This window comes from Elgaria multicarinata, chromosome 6 (genome assembly GCF_023053635.1).
Source record: "Elgaria multicarinata webbii isolate HBS135686 ecotype San Diego chromosome 6, rElgMul1.1.pri, whole genome shotgun sequence".
Taxonomy (NCBI): domain Eukaryota; kingdom Metazoa; phylum Chordata; class Lepidosauria; order Squamata; family Anguidae; genus Elgaria; species Elgaria multicarinata.
The window spans coordinates 7,062,180-7,076,584 of NC_086176.1; the positions used below are offsets into that span (position 1 = coordinate 7,062,180).

A 14,405-nucleotide genomic window follows, 5' to 3' on the forward strand; every position below is an offset into this window, starting at 1 on the left:
ATCACATTTCATTAATATGTAAGTGGAAGTCCATTTGACTTTAAAAGAGGAAACTTTGGTAAAATGAGAGAACTGGTACAAAAGTATTTATATTTATTTTATTAATTCATTGCATTTCTATACCGCCCAATAGCCGAAGCTCTCTATAGTTAAGAGGGTCAAATTTCTCCAAAAATGTTTGGAGATTTCTCAAAGTTCCAACAACAGCTAGAATGTAAACTTCATGTCAAAAAAAGTAGCACAGAGTCAAAGAGATCACCAGTGTCAAGGGAAGCTATTATGGCGGGAGGGGGAACGTTTCCTATGAAAAATGGAAATTTTGCCCAAATGAAGAAAGAGAGAGAGAGAGAGAGAGAGAGAGAGAGAGAGAGAGAGAGAAAACCCCACAAACATCTACAAATGAAATGACAGCAGACAATAAGGGATGCAAGAAAGGATCCTGAGGAGCCTAACACCAATAGTATTAAGGTCAATAATGAAACATTATTTAAATATATCAGAAGCAGGAAACCAGATAGGAGGCTGACTGGATTGTTGGATGACAGTGGAATTAAAAAGTACCGTATTTTCCGGCGTATAAGACGACTGGGCGTATAAGACAACCCCCAACTTTTCCAGGGATATACTCGCCGTATAAGACTACCCCTCTTCCAACGTACAGCAAATAAAAATTAAAAAAACATCAGATTTGATTTCAATCCTATTACCTCCTTCTCTGCCTCTCAGATCTCACACACAAGCGCGCGCACACACACACACAGAACATAGACCTCCGTCAGGAGTTGCTCGCCCCCCTCGCTCTCCTCCTTCCTTCCCTCCCTTGCGCTCTCTCGCTCGCTCGCTTTCTCTCTCTCTCACACACACACACACGCGTGCGCACACACACACACACACACACACACACACACACACACACACAGAACTCAAGAGCTCGCGCTCCCTTTGCCTGCCTCAACCCCCGACACCCTCAGAACCCAAACAGTAAGTTTGGAAGTTACAGCACCCGCCCTATAAGATGGCACCCGGCGTATAAGACGACCCCCAACTTTTGAGAAGATTTTCCTGGGTTAAAAAGTCGTCTTATACGCTGGAAAATACGGTACTAAAGAAGGAAATTGCAGAGGATGAATTCTTTATATTTGTCTTCACTTCAGAAGGTGCTGGGCAGAGTCTGAAGAACTGAGGCAAATAGTGATGACCTAATGGAAAAATTGGAAACAAATAAATCACTGGGCCTTGATGGTATCCATACAAGAGTTCCTACATGAACTCAAATGTGAAAATGCTGACGTTGTACCAAAAATATGCAACATGTCCTTAAGATCAGCCTCTATACCAGGACTGGACAGTGGCCAATGTAATACCATTTTTAATATATACATAAAAAAGGACTGAGCGGAGGGGAGGAGCCGGGAAATTACGGGCCAGTTAACTTAATGCCTATTAAAGATAAGATGATCAAGCACAAGGAGAAGGACAAGACCTGCTGAAAAAGGATTAATAAGGCTTCTGCAAGGGTAAGTCCTGTCTGACTAATCTTTTAGAGTTCTCTGGAAGTGTCAATAAAAATGTGGGCAGGGGTAATCCAGTAGACATTGTTAACTTAGAGTTGAATCTAATGGGGCCCTTGCACAAGCTCCCGAGGCCTGCTGGCGGTGGGGCACAGCCCCTTCTGCTGGTGAGCATGATAACACTTCTCGGGGCAAACCCAAAAACGAGTGGAAAAACTCATTTCTGGAAGGGGTCCCATGCCAAGGGTCCCATCAGATCTGTTGTGTTTCCAAGCCCTCCTACCAAAATGTGAGACAATGAAGAGATTCACTGTGCAATCCACAAAACCTTTATTCAGTAAAAAATATCTCTTCACACCTGAAGGAAGTGTGAATGCTAGGAGCTCTCATCTAAGCAAGGCTTAGTTACCTATCTCTTCTCAATCCTCCCAGAGTGCAGGACACGGAATAACAGGCTCAAGTTAAAGGAAGCCAGATTCCAGCTGGACATCAGGAAAAAACTTCCTGACTGTTAGAGCAGTGCGACAATGGAATCAGTTACCTATGGAGGTTGTGGGCTCTCCCACACTAGAGGCCTTCAAGAGGCAGCTGGACAACCATTTGTCAGGGATGCTTTAGGGTGGAGCAGGGCATTGAGCAGGGCGTTGGACTCGATGGCCTTGTAGGCTCTGCTATTCTATGATTCTGTGATCAACTAAAAGGATGGTTTCCCACTGTGCCTGGCAGGCTTTTTCACAGATTCCTCCTTCAGGGAATGTTCTCATGATTTAACCTCCGTTGTGCAGCTAGTATGGCAGACCGCCTCCCACCTCTGCCCGCTTCACCCTGTAACAGAGTCTGGGATCTGTCAATTCTGATGCTTCCTCCATGACAAAGATGGAGTTCCTGGGGTCGGGGGGTGGGGAGAGGGAGACAATCACTGAGCCTGGACCTCCTGTTCGCTAAGCTCCTGGGAAGTTTCCTCCCTGACTCCTGGAGAGTGTTGGAGAATTTCATCCCCCACTCCCTGGCTTTTACTTCAGTCACCAGGTCCAACTCAGAATCTGAGACCAAACCAGGGGGGGCGGGCCTCATCCTGACAGGATCTAATCCTTGGACTTTAAAACTGTCCAGAGAGCTTCAGCTATGGGGCGGTATATAAATTTAATAAATAAATAAATAAATAAAATAAAAAGATTTTGACAAAGTCCCCTGCCAAAGACTCCTAAGCAAACTTAGTAGTCATAGGATACACTGATGGGATCTGTTCTAGCAATGGGGATACTCAGACAATCACAGGGGGGAAAGAAGCCATTGAGGCTTCTCCACCCATCCCTGTATCTGTCGGGCATTTGTTGTTTATGTATTTACCCACGCTGCAGTGCAGGTTGGCGTATCATGCGAACCCAGCAAATGGCAGGGGGGGGGGAGGGGGCTTTGTAGCCATCCTACAGTCCCGACTGCACATTGTGGGTTGTAGGGTGGCCACCCCCACCATGCCATGCGCCAGGGTTCACATGGCATGTCAACCTGCTCTGCAGTGCGTGTAATTATGCAAACAACAGGCACATGCCATGATGGCTTCTTTCCCTCAACGATCATCTGAACCCCGAGAGCGACTGACCAAGTTAGAGACCTTGTGGTTGTGGTGGATATTCTAATAAAATGTTGATCTAGTGTCCAGATGCTGTGAAAAATGCAAATTCTATGTTGGGAATAATTAGAAAAGAATTAAAATCATATAATTCTGCCTTTATTCAAATCTATGGTGCAACCACATTTGGAATATTGTGTACCATTCTGTGTACCATACTATGTACTGTATAGCTGGGAAATGTACAGAAAAGGACAACTACAATGATCAAGGGGCTGAAACCACTCCCCTATGAATGAAGGTCACAATGTATTGAGCTGCACAGCTTAGAAAAAAGGGTAGCAACACAGAATAATAACTAAGGATGGGCGACTCCTCCCAACGTCTCATCTGAGGGGGTGGGGACCACCAGTAGAAAATCCAGGCGTCTTGGTGCTCACCAGATTTCCCCACAGCCCTGGTGCACCCTTCGGGTTTCATGATACGTTTTTCCAACTTAAAAGAAGCAAGATATGCTAATGGCAGCCGTGACTCAGATTTCCCTGCATCAGCCCCCCCTCCCCCGACCAGACTTGGGGGGTTTGCCCATCCCTAAATTCTGTGTTGCTCCCCTTTTTCCTAATCTAGGGGAAATTACTTAAAGCTCTTATAGCTGCAATTTACGTAGAAGTAAGTTCTTTACAGCTGTAATTTCCCCAAAATAAACTAATGGCAGGTGCCATGAGCCCATCTTGCCTTTTTTAAAGCCGGAAGACCGCCCCGTGCAAGATCTGGGGGATACCCAGGTAAGGGGGAGCCACGGGAGCCTGCTGCGGATTTCTCCAGCATCCCAAATGATAACGGGTGAGAATGTAGAGGGGGGAAACGACAATTCCCATTAAAAATTAGATCGTTTTATTTCAAAGTATAATAGTTTGGAATGGGGAGATCCTATGTTATTTCCCCTAGCATATAGGAAAGAATCCTCAAGAGAGCAGGTTTTGAACTAATTAAGAGGTTCATCTATTGTACTGTAATTTTTAAAACTGAAAACACACAGGGAATGACCAGCAATGGTAATTCAGATATATAGACTGCTTCACATCACATTATAATGCATATTTCTTTCTGATCACAGTATTTCTTACATTATTTTCAAGAGAACTGCTCAGACCACCTTCATGACTATCAGCAATGTAATCTGGAAAATAGACACATTTTTTAAAAGGCTTTAAAAATTCAGGTACTTTAAGTATTGTTATCTGACTACATTACTTGCTTTGGTTGTGGATGCTGGTAGAACATCCTCCATCCTGTCTCACCTTTTAGAATAGTCTCTACACATACTCAGAGTATTGCCTTTTCCCTTTCTCTTGGCACTGTGTATTTAGCCAGGTCTACATGAAGGTTTTACACCAGCATGTAGGTTAAGCAGAAGGGTTGTTTGGCAGACCGGGACCTTCCTTCTCTGCCAAGGTCACTGCCAGCCTGGTTGAGAGCTCAGTCCCTGCATCAGGAGGACTTTGCCCTTCAAAATCATGTTGCCCAAGGGAGATCCCTCTCCTTACAGTAGCCTGACTCACGGGCTCGTCGTCCGAGAAGAACGGAAGCTCTTCACCTAGTGTGGAGCGCAGCATTACTGCCCTAGTAGTAGTTCAAAATGAACCCGTAAAGAGAAAAGAGGCTGCCTGTGCCAACCCCACCCTAACATCCCCCACCCTCGGAGCATCAGTTCAGTGGAAAGGTCTGAAAAGGGATTCTAGGTAAAGGTCTGAAGCTTCCCGGCCCCCCTTCCCACTGGGTACAGGGTAGTGAGGGTGAGCATGGGGCACGGCCTACTGCCCACTTCTCATGTTCTTTTTGAATGCCTACAGCAGGCTACCCTTGAGCTATAAACGCCAATTCCTTTCATCATATCTGTCTAATCTAGTATAGGAAAAGAGGACAAAGCACTGGGCTGATGCACTAGAAGAACTCTAGGAGCAGAGCTCTGATAAAGGCCCAGTGCCTGGGAGCTGGCAGAATGAGGGATTCTTTCCATTAAAGAGGACCAGAGCACAGCTAATTTAAATGGCCCATCTTACTGGAGCAAGTGGGAGGAATAACCTAAACAAGGAAACCCTACTCCACTGGAGAATGGGAGATATTTGGAGGTTGGGGAAGGAGTGGGCTTAGTCTGAATCCTAACTCCCCAGACACCATTCCTACCCCCTATGTCATTACTGGCTGAACATTGGGCTCAAGTTACAAGAAGCCAGATTCCGGCTACACATCAGGAAAAATTTCCTGACTGTTAGAGCAGTACGACAATGGAATCAGTTACCTAGGGAGGTTGTGGGCTCTCCCACACTAGAGGCCTTCAAGAGGCAGCTGGACAACCATCTGTCAGGGATGCTTTAGGGTGGATTCCTGCAATGAGCAGGGGGCTGGACTCAATGGCCTTGTAGGCCCCTTCCAACTCTACTATTCTATGATTCTATCCCTTTGCAAAATCCCAAATGCTCAACATGGATCCGTTTCCTGCTTTCTACTTCCCCTAGTCTCACCACCACCCATCAATACACAATGTTTTAATTCATTTATAGTACCACATATAAAAGTCCTTTACCTGATCTGTCAAGATTATTTTCTTCCGATATCTTTTTGCCACTTAATTTTTGTCTCAGTTGTTTAGCAAATCTAGCTGGATTATCCCATGGGATATAAGACACCTCATAATCTCCACCAAGCGTAATGCCAGAGCCTTCTAGTTGTCCAGAGTTATCTACTTTTGTCAGCCTCAGACTTTCAAAAGTAAACACTTTAAAGGCTCGTTCTACTTCAGCCCAGTTCATGTGTTCTGTAGGAAAATGAAGGCATAAGAAGAGAATTCTCCTTCTAATTTAATTTGTTTTTGGCATACTGTCTTCTCTGGAAAAAAATATCAGCAAAGTGTTTTCTGTTATGAGGACCTTTCTTGTGGATATTGATCACTTCTCATAGAAATAATATATTAGTTACACGTTTGTTTGTATATTTATTTATTTAAAAAAATTATTGCTTACACCCACATCTTATGGATTGGGTAAAAGAGCAGCAGCAGCACAGGCTGATTCAACCTTGTTTGGCAGGAAATCTCTCATTATCATTTTTGGTTAGTGCATATTTCGATCAAAGGGTCATCTTGCATATATCAAACAAAGAGGTAGGACAACAACTCTACCCCATCTCTGATCCTATAACAATCTCTTATAACAATGATTTTGTACCCTCAGAAATTGTCTATAAGGGAAGCTAGTAACTGCCTAATCCTATACATTTTTGCAACTAAGATTGTAGTGCCTGAATTTGCTTTCCCCTCCTCCTCCCTCCCGATCCCCTTTCCTTTTGTGTCATGTCTTTTAGATTGTAAGCCTGTGGGCAGGGACTGTCAAGAAATACTTTTGTAAACCGCCATTAGAGTCTTTTTTGGCTGAATGGCGGCATAAAAATGCTTAAATAAATAAATAAATGTCTACTCCGAAGTAAGTCCCACTGAGTTCAATGGAACTTACTTTGATGTGAATGGGTATAGGATTGCAGCCTAAGGGAACAGTATTACCATTGGTGCAATAGTGCATGAGCTCATGGATCCTGGCAAGGCGTTTAGTATTGTTTCCTGGTGGTGGAAAAGGAAATTTAAGAAGATCCATCAAAGGCAACTTGTCCATCATTTCATCTTCAACTTTTGCTGGATCCAAACAATCTTGTACCTAAAATGAAGAGAAAAATATCAACTTCACCAATGGCATTATCTAAAATATCTTATATAAAAATACTTTGGAAAACGTACATTTAACTGAAAACTAGATCTTTGAACTTTTGGCCAGGGGCACCAATATTTTTAATAGCTATGATTCATACTGCAATCCTATACATGCTTGCTAGCTTCTCTGCTTGTATTGTTATGAAAATAATCATTGTGGGGCTGTTGAAATCCTGGTTTTGTGACTGTTTGTAATATCTTCTACTAAGTGATTATGTGGTGGCACAGGTTTTACAGCAGGCTGTAAACTTGCATGGATTTCACATAATAAGTATTTCCTTTTAGACAAAAATACTGAAGAAACAGTTCAGCGTCTGTGGTAACTACTTTCTTCAAAATGATGCATTTCTCTCTTGTGTGAACTAGCTTTCATACATTTTGTTCAGTACAAACAACATGATGCACGGTGGGACAAAAACCACAACTTTAAGTATAACCTAATGGGATCTGAGCTGGCGGTGGACAGCTCAACAACAATGTCCACCCACTGTGCGGCCACTGTAAAGAAGGCAAACTCCATATTAGGCATTTTAAGAAAAGGAATGGAGAATGAAACGGCCACTATCCTACTGCCCTTATACAAATCTATGGTGTGACCACACTTAAAATACTGTGTGCAGTTCTGGTCACCACCCCTAAAAAAGGATATCATAGAGCTGGAAAAAGTGCAAAAAAGGGCAACTAAAATGATTAAGAGGCTGGAGCATCTCCCCTATGAAGGAAGGTTACAACAACTGGGATTGTTTAGCTTGGCAAAAAGGAGGCTAAGGGGAGACATGATAGAGGTGTACAAAATTATGCAAGTTATGGAGAATGCGGACCGGGAGACATTTTTCTCCCTCTCTCAAAATATTAGAACCTGGGGTTATTCCATGAAGCTGACTGGTGGGAGATTCAGGACAGATAAAAGGAAGGACTTCTTCACACAACGCATAGGAACTCACTACCACAAGATGTAGTGATGGCTACCAATTTGGATGGCTTTAAAAGGATAAATTCCTGGAGGGGAAGGCTATCCATGGCTACTAGCTATGCGCTATCTCCAGTATTCAAGGCAGTAAGGCTGTGTGCACCAGTTGCTGGGGAACATGGGTGGGAGGGTGCTGTTGCACCATGTCCAACTTGGTTGGTCCCTGGTTGGCAGCTGGTTGGCCACTGTGTGAACAGAGTGCTGGACTAGATGAACCTTGGTCTGATCCAGCAAGGCACTTATGTTCTTAATAGGGCCAGTTAGTGAATTGTTCGCACATCAGGGCTAAAAAGTGTGGGAAATGTGCTGCGTGCAAGCCTCTTCCATTTTCTGTAAACAACTTCCAATCAGCCTGATTAGAGGTTAGCGGCATGATGTGTGAGCTCGCAATGAAATACTTTTGTAAGCCGCCTTGAGAGCCTTTTTGGCTGAAGGGCAGGATAAAAATGCTTAAATAAATAAATAAATGATGGGCTGATGGTGGTTAACCAGTGGTTAACCCAACAAAAATCCATGGGCAAACTGCTGGTTTTTTAACCCCCTAAAGAATGCATCGGGTTGGATTTGCACATCACACAACCTCTGATTGGAGGTTGTTAACAGAAACCAAAAGCAGCTCATGGGCTGCATGCATCCCTGTGAATCATGGCCTAAATAATTCATGATTTGCCACCATGATGTGTAAATTGGGTCAATACACTTGGTCATTTCCATATAAAAATAAGCAACAAGAAACATCTTAAGATATTTATATCAGTTTGTATGTCAGCTTGGTGTTACCGTGATTTGGCTTTTTGCCTGAACTGGGGAATTTGATCTGCAACCAGATTATATAGTTAATTACGCTATTAGATTTATATTAGCATGGATTTCACTTTTTCAGAGAGACTGAAATTGGGTGCAATCTGGGCAATGCCTTGCCTCTTGCCAATTTTATACTACTTGCTTTTCTCCCCCAGTGTTCAAAAATCCACTATTTCTATATATAATGTTGCTGATGAAAACCACCAACCCAAACCAAATGGCATCATACCTTTAGGAAGTGCAACTTCTCAGACAAAGTATCGTGATAGTTCAGTATAAGAGGCCATCTGAGAGCCATCATCTTTTCTTCTTTTTCAGGATAAAAGGAATTGAACAGATTCTGTTAAATAAAAAGAAACATATATTTAAAATAATAAAGATTTGCTTATTGAAGAAATATAATAATACTAGGCGATACAAACCCTTTTTTCAGTTTCAGGAAGGGCAAGAGAAGGCAGGATCGAAACAATGTGACTTGCAATGGTATGATCAAGCCCATCTTCACGTGGCTCTGGAACCACCAGACTTGGTGGTGTTAAGTTCTCTTCTGATGCAACAACCTACCACAATAAAGCACATGGATTTCACACTGCCATTGCTCAAGGGTAAATGCACGTTTTATGAAGAAATGTGCGAGAACAGATAAATCTAGGACCTAAGACACTGACACCCAGGATGCTTTTAGGATGCTTTTAGATCATCATCATCATCATCATCATCATCATCATCATCATCCAGCTCCAAGGTAGCAGTGAAGCTAGAACTAGCCACAGCATAGGATACCATACCATACCTTATCCAGATTGCTTAAATAATGTGTCTGTTAAGAGCATGGGCCCTTAACAGCCACAATTTCCCTGCATTTTGGAGCTAGAGTGAATATGGAAAACCCTTAACTCAATGGCCCTATTTGGATGTAACAACTGTGTCCAGCAGCAAATTGTGGGTTAATCAAGTAATGAATTGCAAGGATACATGTCAAAGCCAAGCCACTTCCTGTTTTCATTAACAATCCCCAAATGCTGCATTTGCCAGTTGTTTCCGTGATGTCCGAACACTTATACTTGGAGGTATTGGAGGGTTAATAAACCCATGGTTTATTCTTTGTTAACTTGGAGTAATTTAAACCATGAACAACCCAAGTGCCACTGTCCAGACATCACAGAAATAACCCTTGAATGCAGCATTAGAGTGGTGTCAATTGAAACAGCAAAAGCTCATGTGTGGCTTGGGCTCAATGTGCATCCTTGCAATTCATAGGTTAATTAACCCATGATTTGCCACCAGGCACCACCATTACATATGATCAGGGTCACCATGTTAAACTGAAAGTCTTTCTTAATTGAATTTGATTATGTTTTCATAAGGCTATGCCTCCAACTCTCTGATCATGCAAACACAAAATTGAAAGTGAGAAACTCAATGGAAAAAGAAAGGAAGAAATACCACAATTAGTAAGATATCCCACACCATTTAGATGTTAGGAATTCACACAGAGGCACTTTAGCATATATTTATTCAAACATTAAACAATTGTGATATGAAGTAGAGGTTATTATTTCAGGAAATATTTTGATAAGAAATATTTTAGAACTCTAGTAATTTACTAGAATTCTCAAAGATTTTTTTATTAAAAAACTTGTAATTCAGCCTATGTATTCACATATTTTCTGGGGCCTATAAATTTAACAGCAGAAATGGCTCCCTCCCTTTCTTACTGGAATCAATGTACCTGTTAGAGAGTGTTTGTTCCATCTCCTAGAACCAACTGATTTCTGCAAGTGCATTAAAAAAGCCAGCATGAACTTAGGAACTCTGGGATGTGTACATTCTTAAGAGACCATGGGTGCATTCGGACGATCGCAGTATGACCTCCATTTGCATTATGGTACAAACACTTGAAACTGGAGTCCTCCAAGACAGGAGCCCTGGAGAGGAAATCACTATAGGCCCCAGCAATCCTGCCTCCCCACAAACCTGTGCTCTAAGAACTCAGGAAGATACAGCTGAGAAAGGTCCCCTCCTCTCAGCTCATCCACCCACATCTCAGTAATGCAATGTTACCTCTCCCCAAGGTAACCGCCTCATGCATGACAATTATAGGACCTTTAGCTGCAACGAAATGTTTTTGGTTTTTTTATCATTACTATTCTTGAATAAAATGAAAAGTGCACTTACCTGTTGCAGCATGCAATTCATTATTAAGGCAACAGAAATAACTTCATCAGGGATTGGGCTTAAGAGATCATTGTAAAACCTCATGTCCACATCTGTAATCAAAAAGTAACATATTCCTTAAAAAATAAATAAAACCATAAATAACTTGCTCAAACCATAGGGTGAAATAGATATACTGATAAATGCAATGTCAGTAAGTACATATGCATTTCTACATTTGGGCAGAAAACATAAACCTCATGTTTATGTTTTTTGTGTGGGAAAAACCTGGGCCTCGGCAAAGCCTACCTGGGCAAGACAGGCTGAGCGGTCTAACAGGACAGTTTGCTGACTTGCTTGAAGTAAAACGTGTGGACGGGAGATGTTTCAGTTTCACATAAAGGTTAGGATTTAGCATCAGGTTACATTTGCTGCAAAAGCATTAGCGGCCTAACCTATTGTCTGAATAGGCCCAATATTGCACTGTGGGTAAACCACAGGGATGGCTATTTGATACTTTGGGAGTGCATTCGAACACAACCTTATGTGTGTGTCATGTGCATGTTATCATGTACTCAGTGCTAACATTCTTTCCCCCAATGTTGCACATAACAAAATAAATAGCCAGTCTTTGACATCCAGCCTGTGTCTTGATGCAGTGCAAATAGGAAAGAATTGCCTCAGACGGTATCCAGTTGTGCTATCTAGATTCTCAGGCTCTGGGTGGCGGTTTGAGCCAAAAAACACACACACATCTAGAACTCCTCTTGCTGCTATCAGCAGAAAGTTTACACGTGTATTTGTCTGTTTTCCCAGAATAGTGAAAAATAATAGCTCTTTCCACTGGCAATGTTTATGAAAAAAACTTTTATACTGTTGTTTTTATATTTTTTTATGGTTTTAAATTTTGTATACTTTTTAACGTTCACTGTTTTTAACTTTTGTAAACCGCCCAGAGAGCTTTGGCTATGGGGCGGTGCATAAATTAAATATATAAATAAATAAGATACTTCACCCATACCTGTTGTTAAAACTGGTGCAACAGGCTCTTCTGCCACTTGTTTTTTCCTTGAAGGAGTAGTTGGAGCAGTCAGCTGTACCTAATGAAACAAAACACTGTAAAAAACAACAATAGAACTGTCTTAGATCCTAATCTTCAACCCAGGAATTGCTGATATATTGGAAAAGACAGGTTGCTACCTGTAACTGTAGTTCTTCAAGTGGTCATCTATGCATCACACATATGAGCTCTGCGCCTGCGTGGAGCCTTGATTCTATAGCTCAGGAATTTTTGGTGGGCACCCTTCCCCCACTGTCCCAGTGCACATGACCCTAGTGGGTACCACTTATTCCATCAGTTCCTTGAGACCAAGATTGCAGACTCGTAATTGCAAGAAAGTTGCAAATGATTACCTTCAGAACCCAGCATCAAACCTGAGTATGACACCAAAGAGGGGAGAGCAGGTGGGCTGTGTGAATGCACAGATGTTCCACACAAGGAACTACCAAAGAAATATTTTGCTTTGTGGAAGAGATAAGGCGATTCAAACTCTTGTGTGTGTTGATTCCTGGACACTGTCAGTGGGCCTTACTGTGTGATGGTTGCAAATATAGAAGACGACAGTCATGCCTGGTGGGCTGTATACGTGGGGTGGGAAGATGCCATGGGGAAATGTTGTGAATAGATGGGCTCCATCTGTGGATGTATCTCGTGGTGATGCCTTCAGCATGACTGTTAGAGCAGTATGACAATGGAACCCATTCCCTAGGAAGGTGGTGGGCTCTCCCACACTAGAGGCCTTCAAGAGGCAGCTGGACAACCATCTGTCAGGGATGCTTTAGGGTGGATTCCTGCATTGAGCAGGGGGTTGGACTCGATGGCCTTGTAGGCCCCTTCCAACTCTGCTATTCTGTGATTCTATGATTCTATGCCACGCTATGAGTGGTGAGAGTCAGTGGTGTTGCTAGGGATGAGGCTGGCAGCATTTGTCCATTCTTTGTTTTTGGGAGTGGTTTTTCACCTATCCTTCATGGCTGGGGAAGGTATAGGATACCAACTAATTTATGTTGACTGTAAGTGGCCTGCTGGTATAGTGGGATCATAGGATTGCCTAGTCAATCAGAGAACAAACAACTTGCCCAAGACTAGTTCATTCATCACCAAGTCCCAAGATGTATGTTCCTGGTCACGGTATTGCCACTTAACTGTCTACAAAATGCTGAAAATTTAGGCAGAGAGGTGCTTCCTTATACAGATTTACAAAATCATGTTTACTGCTGTCTGACATGAAGATCGTCTCTAACCTCAGTTGCTAGCTTGCTCTTCTTTTCCACTACAGGAACATTAATAAATCTGGTGGATTTCAAGTAGTGTTGATGCTGCCTTTTCCAATCCAGGCAGTCATACATTAAACATGCCACACTTTCAAAGAGGTCAGTTCCAAATTCAAGCTACACAAAGGAAGAGAGAAGTATAAAAACCAGATACAAACTCAGTAAGCTTCTAAGCGAAGGGAACAAGATCTTGTCCTACTCTGTTTTAACGCATTTTAATATTATGAGCCCCCAAAAGATTTTCGTAACGGGAGAGCTGCATGAAACAAAGAAGTTTCTATGCTTTAATAAATCCCTTCCATTTGTTCTTCATATTGCTACCTTCCTCAACCTGGTGCCCTCCAGATGTTTTGGTCTACATCTCCTAGCATTCCTGGCTAGGGACCATGCTAGCTGAGGCTGATGGGAGTTGAGGCCCAAACATCTCTAGGGCACCAGTTTGAAAAAGACTGCCATATTAAATAGCGTGTGTCTGTCACCAAAGGCCAGAATTCCAAAATCAGTGACAGCTGAAGTGAATGCCTCCCCCTGCACCATCATCCATTGTAGGGATTTCTGCATGTAAGATTTCTGTTTCGCAAAGGAAGCATGCCTGTGTTGCAATTCCACACCTTTGGGAATTAAAATTGCACATTTTTTGTACGTGATTGGTATCCCCTCCCTGTTCCACACTATTGGAACATCTCTGGCTGTAAATGTCTATCCAGTTTTCCCCAGTCTTTCCTTGTAGGATTTTTAAAAAAATGTTTCACTTGGATAACAAACTCTGGCTATCTAAATCTGCAATGTGTTCTCTTGTCAGAGGCCACAACCATCCTTACATGACACTGTTATGTCCCCTGATGTCATGCTCACATTGAGTGGTTCATCATGTGCAGTGTATGTCATATGATCTCCAAGCTTAATTGATTTGATTTAAAGAGATTACAATCTGCATTAGGGGCCATCAACCCGTGTACCCTGAGCCAAACCACTCCCACCCACCCATAAGATATCATCTGCCTCCTAACTCCACGGGGTGTGTGTGTGAATGATTAGGATGTTTGATCATGGAACTTGGCAGCATGCCATGGTGGGGGCAGGCAGAATGGCCAACTCCCTGGTCAGAATAGCTATTTAAGCATACTGAGATGCTGCTGACATGGGAAACAGTTTTATAGTTATAATTTATTTATCATCATGGTTTACACTACACTTTTTAATAAAATATATCCACGGTCTCTTGCAATCAGGATTACAATATATAACCATATTGTATTGTGTCAGTTATATACCACACTGATCCAAATCAGT

At 42.4% G+C, this 14,405-nt stretch overlaps 1 protein-coding gene across 1 annotated transcript in view; it reads right to left on the minus strand.

The window, feature by feature from the left end:
- Positions 1–14,405, minus strand: part of SPAG17 (sperm associated antigen 17) — a 125,630-nt gene that overhangs the window by 83,708 nt on the left and 27,517 nt on the right. Inside the window, exons 8-15 of the mRNA XM_063128923.1 lie at positions 13,083–13,229; positions 11,800–11,878; positions 10,800–10,891; positions 9,044–9,181; positions 8,851–8,961; positions 6,644–6,794; positions 5,672–5,902; positions 4,212–4,264 (exon numbers count right to left, since the gene is read on the minus strand). Coding sequence (XP_062984993.1) covers positions 4,212–4,264; positions 5,672–5,902; positions 6,644–6,794; positions 8,851–8,961; positions 9,044–9,181; positions 10,800–10,891; positions 11,800–11,878; positions 13,083–13,229 — 1,002 coding nt within the window. The remainder of the gene's footprint in view (positions 1–4,211; positions 4,265–5,671; positions 5,903–6,643; positions 6,795–8,850; positions 8,962–9,043; positions 9,182–10,799; positions 10,892–11,799; positions 11,879–13,082; positions 13,230–14,405) is intronic.